Raw genomic sequence first — 19646 nt, 5'->3', positions numbered from 1 at the left:
GTAAGTTCTCCTTTATCCTGGACTATATATTAGCTGGGATACTATCTTCCTTCTCTACCTCCTCTGAACTTGTAAGTCTCTGTTATTTGGCATTTGACATTTACTGCTCTTAAAGAGTGGGTAGCAAGTCTTTCACAGACTTTTCTTTCTTTTTTTTTCTTGCTTAAAGGTATTTATTGATCTCCTTAGGCCAAGAGACACACCTGCCAGATAATTGGCTTTTTCCTCTGTCTCCCAGCTTCTTTGCTCCTGTTGTCTGATGTTTCTCATTCCAGTGAGGCTGAATCAGATCCTGGGTGGTGTATGCCTAAGGGCAAGGTCCAAAGGCCTATTTCTATATGAAGTAGGATCACAAGTTACTCTGGAGGCCCTGTCCAACTTCACTGAGGAGAAAAGTGAGGCCTAGAGGGTGACTTGTCCCAGATCACACAGTATCTATCAGAGGCAGGATTCAAACCAAAATTATGATTCAAGATGTAACACGTTTTCCTCTTCACTGTACTAAGTAGAGTGGATTTTCTTCTCTCTGCCTCAGTTCTTTAAGATAAATTCTGCTTCTACGCAACTGTGATGGCAGGAAAATCTAGTCTGTCTCTGCCTTTTCCCACTAAGTGGGAGGTGGAAGTAGAACCAGGAAATATGGACATGAGTAGGCCTGGCCCCAGTTGCATTCCTTAGGTTTCTGTTCTCTTCATTTCACTTGGCCTGTGGCACAACTAGCCACCCTCTGCTTCATGTTACATAGCAACACCTGTTTGCCAAAGGTGGGACCTCTCTAGAGAAACATTCTTGGGCCCCTACTCTGAAACTTAGCATGAGTAGATAAGGCTTCTCAATAGGGTCTAGGAATAGATTTTGGGAGAATAAGGTTCCAAGATATTTTTCTAGGAAAATCATTTACCATTCTTAAATGTGCTCTATTATTTTTTCCTCAGTAAAGATTGATCAACTGGTCTGTGTTAATTTTGGATGTGGTTTGAAGTACCCAGGAAAAAGAATTTTGATTCAGAAAATAGTTTTGTCATAGTTTGCATCAGGGATACTGCCAACCCTATCAACAAGTGTAACCATAATTGGAACCCTTCTTTGAAAGGTATCCTTTGAAGCCTGCCCCATATTCCAACCAGCTGTGAAGAAAAAAATATATACATAGATTTTTTTTTTTCACAGAAGCATAGAATATCAGAGCTAGAATCAGCGCTGGAGATTAGTCCACCTCATTTTACAGATGAAGTAGAATGAAGTGGTTTTCTTTTTCTGTTGATCATGTTGAATCTTAGTGAATGAAATTTCATTGTTCCACCTTTGAATCCAAAGTGATCTTTCTAAAAACCTAGTTATCTGTTATAGTTTGCCACATAGTGAATTCTGTGAAGATGATGTTAGATGAGGGTCCAATTTGGTAGATTCAAAACCAGTAGAATGGCTAGATCATTGAGTCCTTAGTGGTTCTGTCTCAACTCTGAAGGGCTTCAGTGGAGGGTCCCAAGTATAAGGGGGAAAAGGGGTTAATTTCTAAAGGGTTGGACTTGATTATTTAAGGGTGGTCGCCAGGAATTTAATTCCAAAGAGATTTATTTTACAATTCATTTACAAAATATAGAGAAGAATGAAGAAGGAAATCAGAGAAAGGATAGGGCAAGATATCTAGCCTAAGCACTAAGTAATTTACTCTCGGCCCTCCTGGGCAGGGAGAGTTAAAGTCTCTCAAGAGGACAGGTCTTTCCTGAGGCAGGTCTCTTCAGAAAAAAACAGCTGTTAAGAGTCAGTTTTTCACTCACCATGTGCCAGTCCAGTCAGCAGATTCTTTATCAGCCTCCACTCCAAGTCAAACTCACAGTAGAGCTGCCTCTCACAGGAGGTTCCACTCCAAGTGAGATTTCCAAGTTGAACTGCACTCAGGCACTCCCTTTTAAAGGCATTTTCTTTTGCGTCACTTCCCTGAATTTTTACATCTACTAATCACATTTGACGCTTTTGCTTTTAGGACTGCCCAGGGACAGTCAGTTGATTTTTATTCTTCACCCACTATTTCACACATGGGTCACAGTCCTCTCACTTAATGTGTAAAATGGGGCGTTTACATCTTTGGTAATTAAATCTAAAAAAATCTAAAAAATAGGCAGGGGTTGCAATTTAATCTTCACAATCTGGGGAGAGTTAAATTAATCTAAACACAAGGGATTTGTGACGTTCAATATTTTTTTTCTGTGCTGTAGATGAAGATCATGCTTATCTGCAGATGATGCAAAGCTAGACAGAACAGGTACCATTTTGGTTAATAAAATCTAGGTCTAAAAAATCATGATAAGCCAGAGCATGAGTTAAATCTAGTGAGATGAAATGTGTTAAATGTAAATTTATACATCTAGGTTCAAAAAAATAAACTTTACTGGTACATGATGGGGGAAGGCATGGCCAGGGAATAGCTCATGTGAAAAATATGGGAAGCAGCTAGATGGCTCAGTAAGAGGTAGGTCTAGAGACATGTGAGGTCCTGGGTTCAAATCTGGCCTAGCTGTGTGACCCTGGGCAAGTCACTTAACCCCCATTGCCTAGTCCTTACCATTCTTCTGCCTTGGAACCAATACCTAGTGTTGATTCTAATTTGGAATGTAAGTGTTTGGTTTTTTGTTTTTTGTTTTTTAAATAAGGATATGAGAGTTGGGTGGACTACAAGTTCAACATGAATCAATAGTGTGATTGATAGCCAAGGAAACTAATGTAATCTTAGATTGCATTTAAAGTGGCATCCAACCAGGGAAGTAGTAGTCATCCCATTGTAGTATATGTATAATGTAGCACTTCAGGAAACTGTTGGTTCCTTCTATTAGGAAATTCTCAGAATTCCAAAAGAGGCTTTGGTTCCAAAATTCCAAACTGGATAAACAGTTCCAAAATTCCAAACCGTTTTGCAAGGTTCTCTTCTGCCACTCAATTTTTAATGCCAAACCTAATCCAATTTTACCCCTAATACTTCCTCTTCCTTTTGAAGGTCTTCAAGTAAAGGTTGGACGACCACTTGTTATATGCCTGGTTGAGGGGATTATTTTTCAGGGATGGGTTGTAATGGATGGACTTAGTCGTTGTGTGACCTTGCTTAAATACCTTAACCTCTTCATCTGTAAACTGAAGATAATACCTCCCTCCCAAGGTAGCTGTGAGGATCAAATGAGATGAGTATGAATCATTTAGCACAGTGCCTGGCCCATAGTAATAGCTATATAAGTTGTAGCTATTATCATCTATTATTCAACAAAATCTAATTAAGAAAGGAGGGGGGGGGGTACTAATAAGTAGACAATCTATAAAGAATCTCAGAATCTCACCATTGTGAAGGACCTTAATGTCTATCCATTTCAGCCCAAGGTCCCATAGCAGATGCCTGAGGCTGGTTTTGAAGTTAGGTGTTCTGTACACTGAGTCTACCTGGCTGCCTTATCTTGAATATCAATATTCTCTCTGGGGTATAGGGTGGGGTGAGGCAGTAACTCTCCACAGAATTGAAAAATCTACAAGCAATGGTCAGTTACCCACAGAGTTGGCTTCCTGGCTACAAGGATGGATGAAGAGCTTTGGAGATGCCTGTGGGAAGGAGAAATGTGCTCATTAGTTCCCAGTGATTCAGCTGCAAACATGGATCCCTGCAGTCTTGAGGAAGAGTTTCATGAGGAGAGATGGGTCCAAGTTTCAATCCTGCTAGAACAGAAACAACAGCAATTGCCCTCACTATACACAGGTTTGAGGACTGGCTGACGTGTTTTCCTGGATATATATTTCTAAACTCTGACCTTGGCTCCATAGAGCATAGATTCTCTGTCTCTGTATCTGTGTCTGTTTCCCTTCCTCTCTCTATGCCATAGAAGGGAGAGAGAGACAGAAGGAGAATCCAGATTCTTTGACTTCAAATCCTGGACCAAGTCTGTAACAATTGCCAAAGTACTTTGGGAGGAGTCGGATTGGAGAGAAAAGCTTTGGCATCTTGAGTGGGACCTGGGGGAAGGTATTATCATGACAATTGGGGATGCTGGCAGGCGGTGATACCTCTTGAAAAGGCTATGAGTGGACTTTGATAAGCTGCTGCAAGAAGGGTGTGGCATTGGCAACTGTCCACATGCAACTGAAAATCAGGTTTTCCTTTCTGGCACATATGTTCTGTCACAGATTGTGGACTCTTGTCCTTGCCTTCTATAGTTAATATTCTGGTAGTGAATCTCAACCTTTCCCCCTGCCCTCCCCCCTTCTTTGTAACCAACAATTCTATTTGATAAAAAGGATTATTTCTTTTTTTTTATTTTAATTTTTTAAATTGGATTAAAATCAACTTAATTTAGAATTGAGAAATTGAATAAAGGGCATTATCAAAGACACATGAAGAGAAAGGTCCAGGACTAATGATGAATTGAGGGTCGGGTATAACAGATGGGTAACCTCAAGATTGTATTGGTATGACCAAAATATTAAAAGAACTAGAAGAATGTACTTCTGGTGCATTGAGTGAATCCTCTGTGAAAGATTTATACAAAAACATGTTATAAGAATTATGCAAAAGGAGATGGTATGGATAGGTTGCTATTTGTACTGGTAGAGTATGTAATGTAAGAGTAGGGATTTTCATTCTTTGTAGCCCCAAGCTCTAGCACAATGCCTGGCACATGGTAGATGCTTAATAAATATTTGTTGATTGATTGGGAGTGCCCAAACTTGATAAAGCACAGATCCATCAAAGTCCTGAACAAACATTAACTTGTATTGATTTAAAGTAACCTAATTAATTTTATTTTTTAATAATTAAAAATCATTAGTTTACAAAGTTTTTGCAATATTCTTATGAGAAGAGCATTACCAAACTAGAACTTGGAATCAATATGCTTAAGGTAAAAAAGTAGCCAGAACCTATTCCTTCTATCTTAATGGGGGGGGGGGGGAAGAGTTGCTTTTTCTCATGTTAGAATAGGACTAAAGAAATAATCTCACTAAACTCTACATGGTCAGAACAAATGTGGAGTATTGTTTTTTTTGCTCTGGGCATTGCATTTATGAAGGGCAGTGAAAAGTTGGAGAATTTCTGTAGTACTGAAACTGGGATGGTAAAAGTCCTGAGACCATAGCATAAGAGTGCTGGTTGAAGAAACTGGAAGTGTTTAGCAAAGTGGGAACAAAAGCTGCAGTCAAGTATTAGAAAGGCTTTGAGGTAGAAGAAAGAATTGACTTTGTTCTGCTTAGTGCTATATGGTAGGACTAAGGCAGTGGTTTAGGCTTGGTTTATTCCAGGACTTCTTAACTATCTTAAAGGCTGCCTCTGGAGGTGGTGAATTCTCCTACACAGATATTCAAGACTTACTTGTGGGAGGAATTTTTGCTTAGTTAAGATTTGGATTAGATGGCCTCTAAGGTCCTTTCTAACCGAAATCCTGTGATTATTTTTCTAGAAAGGAAAAAGAGCATTATCAAGTGGGAAATTATTTCCACTTAAGTAGGGGCAGAAAATATTTGATCTGAGGCCTAATAACCAGGGGAGAAAGCTTTCCAGGCTTAATGTCAGTAGGTTGAAGGAGGCTTGTGGAAGATCAGATACAAGGGGGGGGAAAGTAAAAAAAGAGAGAGAAGAAAGCAAATGGGAGATAAAGGAAAGAGATGAGAAAATTGATATAACAGGATATAACAATATGGTAGGAAGGATTGGTTGAATGTATTCATCAGTTTGGAGATATAGTCAGATCAGTGGAAAGAAAATATGATTTGGAGAAATGGCCACAGTTGTTTAAAGTATAATGAGATAATGAAATTTAGCAGTAGGAATGATGAAGAAAGGAGAAGTCTGAAAAATCTTACAGAAGACTTTGAATATGGATATGACTGAACTAAGTTTATGTTTTGTCCTTTTGTTATTTTGAATCCCAGTCCTCGATTTTTACCAGCTGGAGGTCTGGTGCTGGATTTTTGTATCCCTCAAGTGTATATGAATCCCATCATATTTCTTCATTTTGGCTGTCCTTCTCTGGACCTTTTCAATATTACTAATGTTTGGATGTTCAGGAAATGAACACCCAAAAGTTTACCCTTTTGGAATGTTGTAATGTAGTGAAAAAACATCCATATTTTTTTTTTTTGGAATACATAAAGCTACTTGGAATCAATTTGGACCTCCCTCCTCCTCCTCCTCCTCTTCCCCTTTAATGTTTCCATTCCCACGCCAAATACTAAATCATCCCAGCCTGATTATACAGGCCTACCACTTGCTAGGAAAAAAATAAAAATCAAAGAAGTCACTTCTTTACTGTATCATTTATTGAGAAAAGTCCTATTTTTTTTGATGGGCCAATTGGATGTCTCTATCTGCCTTCTTTCTGACTAGAATTAGAAGAAACTTAAAACAAGTTACTACCATTATTCCTAAAACAAACTTTTATTTAATTCCAGTGCTCAATGGGTTCATGTGTGTGGTTGGTTTTTAGGTTTATATTTATGCCAAGTTTCACTGATGCTACCTTTGTGGAAAGGACACTATGTGTAAAATATTTCTGTTTATTTCAAGAACATCTGGTTTTGAGAGGCAATTATCCATGGTAAAACAGTCCTCCATAGCACTTCCCCACCACTATTTCCAAAGGATTGTGAGGAGATGGAGTAAGGGGCATGTATTACATGTCCTTTTATCTTCCTCACTTTTGTCTTCCTTCATTAGAATATATGTTCTTTGAAGGTATAGTCTGGCTTATTTGCATGTGCTTGATTCCTAGCATTTAGCACAGTGCCTAGCACATAAGTGCTTACTTTTCCCTCCTTTCTTCCTGTTTATTAGTTTTGGTTTGTTGTACTCATGGTTCTTCTAAGACCTCGTTTTATCATTGTGGGCTAAGGCACAAAACTCCAGAAATTACTTATTGAGTATCTACCATAATATGTACTTAAGGCATTGTATTAGGGACTGTAACTGATGAAAAAGATATGGGTTGTATCCTCAAAGTGTTTACAGCATCCTCAGTCATAGAACTGAAACAAATTTATCAAAAAGATTTTTAGTAGATGTCATTTTCTCACCTACTTTTTTGTTGTTCAGTGCTGTCTGACTCTTTGTGATCCCATTTGGAGTTTTCTTGGCAAAAATACTGGAATAGTTTGCCATTTCTTCTCTAAGCTCATTTGACAGATAAGGAGACTGAGGCAAACAGGATTAAATCATTTACCCAGCATCACATAGGTCTAAGTGTCTGAGGTTGGATTTGAACTCCACTGCTTTTGTAAGGGTTAAAATTTGGGGGGTTTTAACTGAATATATTATACTAGTGGTTGCCAGGGATTAATTCAATCCCAATAAAATACTCAAATCAGTTTGGGATTTCTATGGTGGTTTAATTACAATAGAGGGAAGAAATTAAGAATAAGAGAGAGAGGAAAGAGAATTTAAACGGTTCCAGCCTGGGTTGAGCCAGGCAGGAGTTCAGAGGCCAGGGGGTCTTCTCAATCTAGCTTGGCTACCAGCCAGGAGGCCTCTTCTAAGATGAGGAGTGTCCTAGGAGGATAGCATTTTAGGAGGTAAAGGAAAAAGGAATCAGCCTAAACCACTCACCAAGCACACTAAGAACTTCTCCAGTCACCTCACTGCAAACTTCAACCCCCAAACTGCCAAGCTGCAAGCCCCAAACTGCTAAGATGCCCAGCATGCTGCCACAAGCCACACAAGCCAGAGAGAGCCATGTCTCCTTGAGAGAGGCTGGAGAGATGAAGTGATGCAAAATATATAGACCATTATTTATATCCCTTCCTGAGTCTCCAATGCACCAATGGTAGCTTAAGCTTGACTTAGGACAGCCCAGGGGGTCTGTCAGTTCTTTCTTATATGTCACTTGCTAGCACATGTCTGTCATAGGCCATCCTCCTCAATACTTAATCCTTAAGTAGGGGTGTAAACATTCCTGGTTGCTAGGATTTTAAAGACTAATCAGGGTGGAGAAAATCTAAAATTCACACTCTACCTAACTGCCCGTTGCCTGCTTTTACTGAGAGGTAACTTATAACATGAACTCTCTCCTTTCCATCTCAAGATTTCTTTATACCTTCACCAGCACTTTTCTCTGATCTCAGAAGAAACATCTAATGCTCTTGCAGGCTAACCTCTTCACCTAGGCTTTTCTTCCTATCCATACTGGAGTCCTCCAAGAGTCTGCCCCCAAGAGTTCTACTTCTCTACTGGCTCTTCCAATTACAAATATATTTAGGTCTTCCAAAAACAAACAAAATTTTTTCCTTTGAACCAGCTTCACACCTCACCTCCAGCTGTTGTCCTAATCTCTTTCTCCAATTTGGGTCTTTAGTCACTTTTCTTTCACACCTCTAGTCAGACTCTTCCTTTACCACTAATTAATTTTTAAAAATGGTTTTTTGCTTCCATTATCCTATAAAAACTATATCTATATAAAAGCCTTGCATAATTAGCTAATCTCCCATTGCAAGGCTTTTAAAATTTCTCATTCTTTTTGAATTCTCCTAGACTATGTGGTTCCACTATGTACTTTTCTTAGAAGAGTTTTTTCTGCTTCCTAGGTTTCTGTGACCATTGTGATCCTGCTTTTCCTCTATGACTATCCCTGACTAGAGCTAGTGTGATGATGCTTAGATCTTTATTGTTAGACCCAACTTCTCTTCAAATCCCATTTTCCATTTCCAGGTGTTTTTCTTTTCCCCTAAATATCAATTGGCATACTGCCATCTTATTTTAACATGCCCCCAAACAATTTTCTTTTGTTTCTCTTTACCATCTCCCTCCCTACCTACTTCACATTCAGCACCCTCACCTAACAATAACATAACTAATATCTTTTAGAGGCTACATGAGTAGAGGAAAGTAGATAAAGGGTGCTGAATTTGGAATTTTAAGAAGAAAGATTCAAATATTGCCTCCATTTTTTTTTAAATAGCTGCTGCTTGGTCACCAGGCAAGTCACTTAACAACCCATTGCAGCTTCATTTGCCTTTTCTCTAAAATGAGAGTGTTGGATGTGAATCATTCTTTCCACCACCTCTATATGATCCTATGGAGTTGGACCAAAGGCCTCTTAGTCCTTTTCTAGCTCTAAATCTCTGAGGTTTCTATTCATAGTACTATGATCCCCTCAATTACCCAAACTATAAACCTCATCTTGGATTCTTGTTTCTCTATCCTAATCCCTAGTCCTCTCAAACACATTCATTTCCACACCCAGTCTCATTAAGTTAGTCCATGACTTTCCCCCCTCTTTTATAAAATGTTGAAGTAGCTTTCTAAGTGCTCTCAAGACTTTCCTCTCAACTACCAATCTGTACTATATATGTCAATGCCATTGATATTTCAAAAGCATAGCTTTATTTCCTATTTAGAAATTTTCAGTATCTCTCCACTGTCTTAATAAAGTCCAGCGGTTTTGCTTCAGAATACAAGACCCTTCACAATTTAGTCCCAAATTACCTTTCTAATCTTTCCCCTTACAATTCCCCTATTCCTATATTTTCAGGCAAATTAGATTTCCTAGAATTTTCCAGAGAAGTCTTGTATTTTCTTATTTTAACAACTCATGAAGTTGTTTTTTTTCCAACCTGGATTGCCTTCCTATATATTATATCCCATTAAAATTCCATTTTATCAAATAAATAGAAGAAATTATTGGAGATTAAATAAGATAGATTTGATTAGATAAAAATAGGGTTTTCCATAAGAAAAAAGCAATATCTTTAAAAAAAAGGAAATATTAGAGAAAATATTTGTCATAAAATACAGAATCAAACATTTATGATAATCTAAAATTAGTAAGAAATTGGTTCAGTTACAAAAAGCAGCATCCATTCTCAAGGGATATGAGTAGGCATTTCTCAAAAGTAGCATAGCCAAAAAATTAAACTCTCTAATATGAGAAATGCAAAACAAATAACTTTGAAATATACCACTTTACAATCAAATTAGATTCAACAAGCATTTGTTAAGTAAAGTGCCTACCCACTAAACTGGCAAAAGAAGAGGGATAGGGCTTGGATGTGTGAATTCATTGATATGGCTTGGGTGCCAAAGTTCCCTTTGCCCATGAAAACAAAACAAAATAAAAAAACCTTCTCTGAAATATTATACTCTTATAGAGAATTGCCCAAAGCAATGAGAAGTTAAGTGATTTGTCCAAGAGGGTTGCCCAGCCAGAATATGTCCAAAATGGAACCTGAACCCAGGTTTTCCTAGCTTTGAGGGCAGTTTTTTATCCACTAACACTGTACTATCTCTTGAGTAGGCTCAGTGGCAAAGGTATTTTTAAAAAGCTAAATTCAGTGTTGGCAGAGATGAGATAAAATAGGTGGAGCTGTGAATTGTGCAGTCCCTTGGAACACAATATATTAATGTGCATTCAGAGCTCCTAAACTAACTGTTGGTGCACTTTGGTTCAATGATCTCAATGCTAGGACTAGACCCTAAAAATGTTATTGAAAGGAGAAAAAAAGGCTACTTGCACAAAAATATTCATGATAACCAAAACAAAACACAAAACCACATATCTAGCAATTTGGGGAGAGCTAAACAAATTGTGAGATATGACCAAAAGGGAATATTAATGTGCTATAAGAAATGACAGACAGGAAGAATATGTAAAGAATAAGGGAAGACATAGAAAGTGAAGCAAATAGGAAAGGGGATTGAGAACAGTGTGTCTGTCTGTCTGTCTGTCTGTCTGTCTGTCTGTCTATCTATCTATCTATCCATCCATCCATCCATCCATCCATCTACACAACTTAAAAAAAGTTATGGAAAAAAGAAAAACACCAATATAGAAGAAAAGCACAGAAGGGAACAGGAAAACAAAATATTTTTCTTAAATATAAAAAAAATTTTTTAAATTATATTTTTTAATTTACAGTCACTGTGACTGAAAAAAAAATATCCCCTTCAAATCATGAGCCTTTTTGCATTTTAGATAAGATCTATCAAATGGTATATGCCAGGCTCATACTGTAATAAATTCAGCCAACATTATGCACCTATAATAGTATTCAAGGTATTTTCCTAAGCACTGGAAAGGTAGATAGAACACAGAACTGGACACAAGGAGTTTATAATTAAATAACTACATTTATTTAATTGGGAAAACAACAAGATCTGGCTAAGGCTGAGGGGTTTGTGTCTCTCCCCTCCCCGGGTGCTTGTAGAATTCTGAGCTGATTGAAGCTTATTGGGGGAGAAATTGCTTTGTTTGAAGCTGATGCTACTTGATAACAAGCCCAGTATGGTAGCAACACTGGTGGCAAGGTTCCAAACTTTAGAGTCTAAAGGGGCAATATTGGCCTGGTCTGACTTCAGTTGTCATCTCTTATCCTGTCTCTGAGCCCGTCCTTCTTGAAGAATTAGAAATGGTCACATTAGAACAGGATTTCATGGGTGCTTGGCAACAGTAGCAAGCTGGTGGTGAATTGCCCACCACCTTGGCAGTGTCACAATTGGTCATCAACGTTTCTGCTTTCATGACAACAGCTTGCCCCTCCCTTGTGAGCCATGGCAACACCTATCTGCTGTCAAGGATGAGAGTGGCAGGCATCTTTTCCTACACCAGCTTGTAGTCTGGCAGCAGCAGCACCCCTTCTAGCTGAGTAGGACTTTTCCAACATGGGTAGAACCTGCCAGAGCTTGTGCTCCCCTGGCAAAGCCTTCAGAAACCCATGCATGCAATCTGATTTCTACAGTCTTGCCTAGGTTACAATCAGCAGAGAGAATCTAGCTTCAGTGCCTAACAAGGGAATTTACACTTGACCAGAACATATGGTAGCAAACATATAGGTCAATTATGGAGAATTTCTTCCAAGTGAATTTCACCTGGTTTGCTTTTTTAAATAATTTGCCCATTTATTTATTTATTTTTGTAGTGGATGGCACCCTGTGAGGAAAAAAAAAATCTAGTTGTAGTGCATTTTGGTAAATGACCCTATTTAGCAGCCTCCTGCTGGCATTGGCTACAGCAGGAGTAAATTACCAGCTTGGAAAATGCATTGCAGGAAATAGACAATTGCTGCTTGTAGTTTTAAAAGAAGATGAATTGAATGTTTTCCAGCCCTGGTTTAGATCTGATTCTTAAGGGGGGATGTGGTTGACACTGTAGAGGTGTCAAATCTATTTACTTAGAAGACAGATTTGGTTCTTCAGAGCCAAGTTGTTAGCTAGAAATCCAGACTGCCATTGCCCCAAGTAATAGGGAGGATGCACTTCATTGAATTATAGTAAATTTATAGCAGTGCCCAGTACTGTTTTACTCGGGTTCTGCATTTAAAGCCAATTCCTTTAGGAACAACTTTGTTTACACCTGTGCTGTAGGACTCCAAATTTGCAAAGTCAAATCTCAAGGTGTTGATAACTTATTTCCCTGAAGCAGAGACTAGAAATTTGGCAGAAATAATATCATAGGAAACTGCTCTGGGAGGCTTCTTTTTGTTTTAATAATACGTGCACGAATAATTTTTGTTTTAATATTTGCACCATTTCCCTCACAAGGGTGTTGCTAGGATAACATCGGATAATATGTATAAAATTATAACACTGACATTTATGTATAGAATTGGAATGTCTCAAAAATCTTAGTGCAGCTGTAAGCTTCCATTGCTGTATTCTGTATACACCCAGTATATGGTTTACTTACGTATCTTAATAAAGTCCTAAGTAAATATGATTTATTCTATTCCAATCGCGATGTTAAATTCAGGAAGATTTTTTTTTTTATCCCGCCTTCAGGGATAATCTGAGATGTGTGATAGATAAATCTTATTTAACCTGTATGGCTACATCACACGTGGACCGGATGTGAAATGTGTGATTGAAGGGTAGGTTTCTAGGAACTCCTCCCGATAACGGTGGAACACTGTCAGATGGCGGCAGAAAGGGCATAGGTACTTCGCAAAGAAAGACGTCTTGTCCCGTCACCGCCTCGCGTTGCCCCAAACTTCTGGGATGCCGACGACTGCCCTGATTGAAGATGGTCCAACTCCAGTCACAGAGATTCCCGCCCGACCGTACCCTGGCTACAGATTGGCGCCCTGGGGAGGAGCCTCTCCTTTGGCCCGCCCGCCGCCCCCCAGGTGCAAGGTCCCGGCAGCTCACGTTATCTCCGACCAGCAGCCGCGGCGCGGAGTGCTGTAAATAGTGAATGAGGACAGGCTTCCCCCTTACCTGGCGGGGTCTTTTACCAAACCCCTCGCCAGGCCAACGGAACCTGGGAGGGCTCTCCTTTTCATGTGATAGTAATCGGAGACTTTTCCGTTACATGAGGCTCCCAACAAAAGATTGTAATTCCACCAGCTTTGTTTAGGAAGGTACCAATCGCGAGGCTCGCCTCCCCCCCGGGGCGGGCTCCTTCGGCCACCCTCCCGCAGCGCCCCTCGAGCCCCGACCCCACGGCGTGTTCGCTGGGGAGAAGTCCCCTTCTCCATCCCCACGCTGCTCCTGTTTACGGGAAAGGTTGCCCAAGGTGCCATTTCATCCCGCCTTCCAGTTCCCTTCTCCCCCGCACCCCGGCCTTGTGGTACGGCCTTCGTTTCCTCTACAATGCTTTATGCTAATCAAGTGACATCACCACTAAATACACAGTGAGTGGCTACTGATTAAATTACAAACCCGCAGCCGCTGCAGAAAGGTTGGAAGAGGAGGAGGAGGGAGGTGTGCTCCCACTGCCCCTGGAAGCTTTGGAGGGGAGTGGTGAATGGGAATAGCATGCTTGGCCCTTCCTCACCCTCTACTTAACATCTCTTTAAAAAGTCGGATTTGGCGCTTTGTAGACTTTGTTGTTGTTGTTTTTTAGACCCGTCTTTTTGGGTCCGCCACTTAAAGAAAAAATTCTCAGCTTTAGTCTGGGTATCCCGAGGAAGAGGAACAACGAGGAAGCTCCCAGTCCAAGTGGGAAATCCGCCCTGGACTCACCGGATTCCGCTGCAGCACACCCCCTTCCCCTCACCTCCCAAATAGCCTCTACGCGCTTGCTGAGCTCTAGAGACGGAAGCCTTCTCGACGGGAGGTTCAGCTTAAGCCAGTCCTAGAGGGGCAACTGGAACCCACCAACCCCCGCGGAAGCTGCTTTTCTGGTGGTGGTGGTGTTGTTGGATGGATGTTGGAGGGGACAAGAGTGGGATTTTCCTGCTGCGGTCCGTCGGGGGGTTACACTGGGCCTAATGGAATTACAAAGAACGGCCAGTATCTCAGGGCCGTTGTCTCCTGGGTATACGAGTCAGGTGCCTTACAATTATAATCAGCTAGAAGGAAGGTTCAAACAACTCCAAGGTAAGCCCCCCTCCCCCCTTATTCAAAGCTTTGTCTTGATGTGATGCTATGTTAGGGCGGAGTGTTCTCGATGCTTTATTTATGCCATATGGTATATGATCCTAATGAAGACCCAAGGCTGAAACTGCTTGGCAGGCCCATGTAATTGCCAATAGTTGGCAGGACCTTACTTCTTTTATTTTTTAAGCCTACTCTTCTGTCCTTTTTCTTGTAGAGAAGTCCAATGATGGATTATGGTCTTTTTTTTTTTTCATTCTCTAGTCCTAGTGGTCCTCTTGGTTGGCAGGTTTCTTCCTAGGACCCCCTCTGCCCATGCAAATATTCTTTTGGTATGCAGCTGCCTGATACCTAGCATCCAAACAAACTTCCCCTTTCTCTCCCACCCCCATCCCAGCCTGCTACTGTGAGAAACGTTAAAGGTGTTAGGAGGACTCTCAGACCCAGTGATTTAGAACAATAGCAAAGGGGAGGAGGGAGTGGTCTTTTTGTTCCTAAAGCTTCTTTAAATTACAGTTTTGACTTAGTACTTAATCTTGGAATTTTTAACCCATTTGTTGTATGGGGGTTGGGGTTGAGGGAGGTTTGGAACGCAATTTATCCTAGAGCCCTTCCTGTCAGTTTTGCCTGATATGCAATTTATTTATGAAAGACACTTGTTTTCACTTCCAATAATATGGAGTGGATTTCTTGACATTACTGTCCTTTTAGCAGAATTAACTTTTTTGGTAAGTGTGTTTTTTGACTTAAGTAGGGAAGGTTGCATAGGTCCACATTTAGGTGTTTATATATGGGATTAAGTTGACTTAAGTTGCTTCAACTGAAGAATGCCAGCCACAGTTGTTACTAAATACCTGAGAACATGGTTTTTGTTCTGGCTTTACCAACCCTTTGACTTCCAAACTGAAGGAATGGACTGAACCTCCAATATTGTAAAGTTTGTTACATGGGGGAAAAAATTCCTAACTGGGAACAGAACAACTTTCATTTTCAAGATTCTGGAATCAGTAAATAGGCCTAGAATGAATCAAGTGCTACAGCTAGTCAGAATATATTGTGTATGTTTCTTATTTTAACTCTTATTGCCAGAAATGTGGTTCCTGTAAGAAGGACTCTGCTCTAAGAATGTTGTTCCTGGGGGGAAGGGATTCGAGGAAGAGGGAAGGAATATTTCATTCATAGGTTTATTTATTTTATGAAATAGCTGACAGTAATGACATAGCTGGAAGAGGAGAGAGAAAATGACAAAATTTTAAATATTTGTTTGAGTATCCAATGTTGCGTTGGTCAATTTCAGGAAAAGGAGGCTTTGAGGTACACATGTCAGGGGGAAAGTATGAGTCTTGTCCTTCCTTCTGATTAGGATCCCAGCTTTTAAGAAAACCAGTTGAATGTACCATCCTGGAGGACTGTGGTTGGCTCATTACCTCTGGACTTTCAGTTTCAGAGACTGGTTTCCTTCCTTTAAGAAGTTACCCCTTTCCCATTTCCCCACCCTCACTCCTCCTTAATGCCATGGGAAAGGAAAGAAATGTGTGCCCCTTTTTTCTGTTTGGGACTGGAGGGTACTCTGTGGGGAGTCTAATGCTAGATTGGAAAAGTATCATCAACAGCAGCTGAAGTAGTCTTAGCTTTCCTGCAAAAATGGGGCAAATCCTGGTTTGGGGAGATTTTCCCTGCTTGTCTATAGAAAAGACTTGATTTTTAGTGGGGGGAGGGGTATAGCTTGGAGGGTGGGGCCTAAGCACAGGAAATGTCTTCAGTTGTCCTAAGATACTTAAACTGTGTAAGATTGAGTTTTATAAATATTGTATAGGCCAATGCTCTATTTGGATTCAACTCAAAGAAAACCCCATTCAGGTTTGGCTGTGCTTTAGTCTATCATTTGGAAGGTGACCTTTGTCCCCTAATTTAGCACCAGATAAGTCTCATTTCTAAATATTGTGGTTTCTCTGTTCTTGGGTAGCCCAAGTTAACCACTTGTTTTTTTAGAGCAGAAAGTAACTCCTTGTGGTCCCGAGGAGATATTTTTTAAGGGTCGGTTGCCATGTAAGTACTGACAAACAAGACACAAAGGGTTAACAGTACTGGACCATGAATCTTTAAAGCTCTTCTTGTTTTGATATTTGCAAAAAAATTTTTTTGGGGGGTAAAGATTGCAAATCTTTGCTCACCAGGGAGTGTTTCTGTGCCAACATGGTTGGTAACCTATACTTGAAGGGTAACCCTCCCTCTCAAAAGTTGACAGTTGGTTTCCTACACTGAGCTTCAACTTCCCTTTTTTTTTTGCATTTATGCCCTGTTGTGGGGTTCTAGCATAGCTTGGGTAAAGATCGAGATCATGTAATAACTGATATCAGACAGAATGGAGGGGTTCAAATCAACTACCAAGAGGAGGTGGCACTTGAGTTGGGCTTTAATATAGGGGATATAGAGTGCCAGGTCTGGAGGCAGGAAGGTCTAAGTTTGCATTTGGTCTCAAGACACTTTAACTAGCTTTGTGACTCTGGAAAAGTCACAACCCTGTTAGCTTCCTCCTCTGTAAAGTGAGCTGGAGAAGGAAACGGAAAACTGCCTTATTATCTTTGCCATGAAAACCCTAAATGGATCCCACTGAACACTAAAAATAGCCCCAAAGATAGACCCCAGGAAATCCTGGGGGCGCAGCTAAAGAATAAGCCTTTAGATAGCCCCACTACATCACAAATTTTATTTCATTGATCTTTACAGTAACCCTGGAAGGTAGGTGCTGGTATTATCTCCTTTTCTGGGTCACCTTTGAACTCTGTTCTTTCTGACTCCAGACCCAGGACTCATCTAATTTAACAAGGGGAAGGAGAACTGGGACTGCTTCACTTAGGAACCTAGGAAATGTAAAAATGTCCAGAGGAAAATCTTCCACACTTTGCTCTCTTTAAATAAGATTTATTGGGACAACTTGGAGCAGAATCTCTATGAGGAGGCCAGGAAGGGTTGCCATCTGCAGTCATCAATCAACAAGTGTTTATTATGCAATCAGCAACTGTTTATTAAGCACCCACTATGTACCAGGCTCTGTGCTAGGTTCTAGGGATATACAAACAAATTGAAATAGTGCCCAACAGAAGGAGCTACAGGAGGGAATGGAGATGGGAAGGGCAGCCTGGACATATATGAGAAGATATACAATATGTGCCCCTGTGAATTTGTTGGCTTTAGCCATCATTATCTTTATCATAATGATATGGAGCCATTGATGTATAAAAAAAATTATTTAATACTCATGGCTTTTCCTCAAATAAGCCACCCTTGGTGGAAGGAAACTAGGTTTTATTCATGTTTGTAATTCTGTATAACACAGCATTAATGACCAATAGAGTCTTGATTAGTATGAGTGATTTCCTCCACTTAATGATTCAAAAAGCCTTCCATGCTTTCCCATTAATCTTAAAGCCTTGGAGGCCTTTCTCTGGTTTTTAATCTTATATTATTATGTCAAATTATCTGTCATTTATTCATTTTAAGAATGAAATTTGATGAATAAATCAAATTCAGGTTTATTAGGTAGAAAACAGATTTTGCCCCAACTGTAAAAGTTAAAATTAAATCTTAATAATAAAAATATTGTATTTTAGGAGGTTTATTAAATGATCATTGGAAATCAAGGAATAAAGAGAATACAAAATAAAAACCACGTGTCCATGGCTGATTAGCCATTTCAAAATCCCTACCTTACCACAGTCACCGCTGGCTGCATGCCAAAAGAGCAGTTTGTTAAATTTTATCTTATTTAAAAATGGTCATTGGGAAAGTGAAGACAAGTTTGTTCACTTGCCTGGGACACAGCTTGCTCATCATTGTCTTCAGGGCACTGATTCTCTGCCCTGGCAGTAGATGGAGTAGTTTAAAATGACTATCCTGGGTTGAAAGTTCTTATTAAATAAACATTTCTCACTTTTTGTCACCTCAGTCACCTCACAGCTATCATTTCAGAACTTAGAAACATCCCTCACTGATTGGAGAGCAGGCCTGAGCCTGAGGAGAGGGCTCTTCACTTGGGGTAGCAGGAGAATAACATGGTTAGTCAGGTAAAAGGATGATGAATTTCAGGTCAAGAAAAAAAGTGTTGTTCTTCAGTTCCTAGTAAAAAAAAGCCTTTCATATGATTTAAAGCCAGATAATTTTAAAAATATTTCCTATAATATTTCATTTAGATCTGGAAGTTAAAATGTAGATAATGATCATTTATTTTGGTTAAGATGTAAAAACATAAAAATTCTGACCTGTTGTCCTGGATTGGAAATTTACTGAATTTGAGGCCTTACCCATGAGAGCCATAGAAGTACAGTTTAAAAGCATAATACAACCGCAGCAGGAGTTCTTAACCTGGGGTTCAAGTTTTGGGGGGCAGCTAGATAGGGCAGTGGATAGAGGGCCTAGGTCACAAGGATCAGGGTTCAAATGTGGGTTCAGATACTTCTTAGCAATGTGACCCATGACAAGTCACTTACATGTGATTGCCTCATCCTTACAGATCTTCTATCTTAACATTGAAACTAAGACCAAAGTAAGGTTGCTTTTTTTTTTAAAGCCAAAACATTTAATATGATGGACTTCTTTGTAATCTCATGTATTTCTGAGGAGGTCCATGGACTTCCCCAGACTTGCCCAAAGGGTTCATAATACACAAAAAAGTTAGGACACACCTGAAACAGATGAAAAGATACTGAATCACTACTTCTTATCTGTGATTTTAATTTTTTAATTTAAAAATTTTAATTTAATCTGTGATTTAAAAATTCTCAGACTCAGTTTTCTTATTTCTCAAATGAGACCTCTGAGGTCCAGGGAGATAGTAAATCTATAAACATGTGATTTGAACCCTGTTCCTCAGACTTTAAATCCAGTCTTTTTTTTTTAATTAACTATGCCCATGAGCTATGGGAAGGAAGCCTGTGCTTAAATGCTGGCAGTACAAAAAGAGGCAAAAAGGCAGTCCTGTCTACTTGCCCTGGAGGAGCTCACAATCTAATGAAGATCAGTTTTCATTGTATTTTGATTCTTTAAATGTTTCCCACTTATATTGTGCTGCATGTTCTGGGCCCCATGTTTGACACCTCTAAGAAGGTGGCATTTGGGTTGGGATTTTGAAGAGGAGAGCTTTCCAGACATTTGACAGCCAGAGAAAATGTTTAGAGAGATGGTGTGTCTTGTTCTTGGAATAGTAAAGAGTCTAGAAGAATTAGAATTATATCTGACTCTCCAACCAGTCCCTTGGAGGCAGAGATTGTAAGAACTGTTTTAGCCTGTCATTTTATCTTCAGCCCTCCACACTGTGCCTACTACCTTGTAAACACAAAATACATTTATTTGTAAACAAATATTTGCCTATCTT

At 39.7% G+C, this 19646-nt stretch overlaps 1 protein-coding gene across 5 annotated transcripts in view; it reads left to right on the top strand.

Annotated features, from left to right (window-relative positions):
• Positions 1–19646, top strand: part of SPTBN1 (spectrin beta, non-erythrocytic 1) — a 255169-nt gene that overhangs the window by 94276 nt on the left and 141247 nt on the right. Inside the window, exon 1 of one of the 5 annotated variants that reach the window (XM_056814015.1) lies at positions 12841–14275. The exons of the other annotated variants lie outside the window; for them this stretch is intronic. Coding sequence (XP_056669993.1) covers positions 14167–14275 — 109 coding nt within the window. The 5' untranslated portion in view covers positions 12841–14166. Of the gene's footprint in view, positions 1–12840; positions 14276–19646 lie in introns of those variants that run through there. 5 annotated transcript variants of the gene reach the window in all.

Source organism: Monodelphis domestica, chromosome 1 (genome assembly GCF_027887165.1).
Source record: "Monodelphis domestica isolate mMonDom1 chromosome 1, mMonDom1.pri, whole genome shotgun sequence".
In the NCBI taxonomy this organism is placed as follows: Eukaryota; Metazoa; Chordata; class Mammalia; order Didelphimorphia; family Didelphidae; genus Monodelphis; species Monodelphis domestica.
This window is presented reverse-complemented; position numbering and strand designations above follow the sequence as displayed.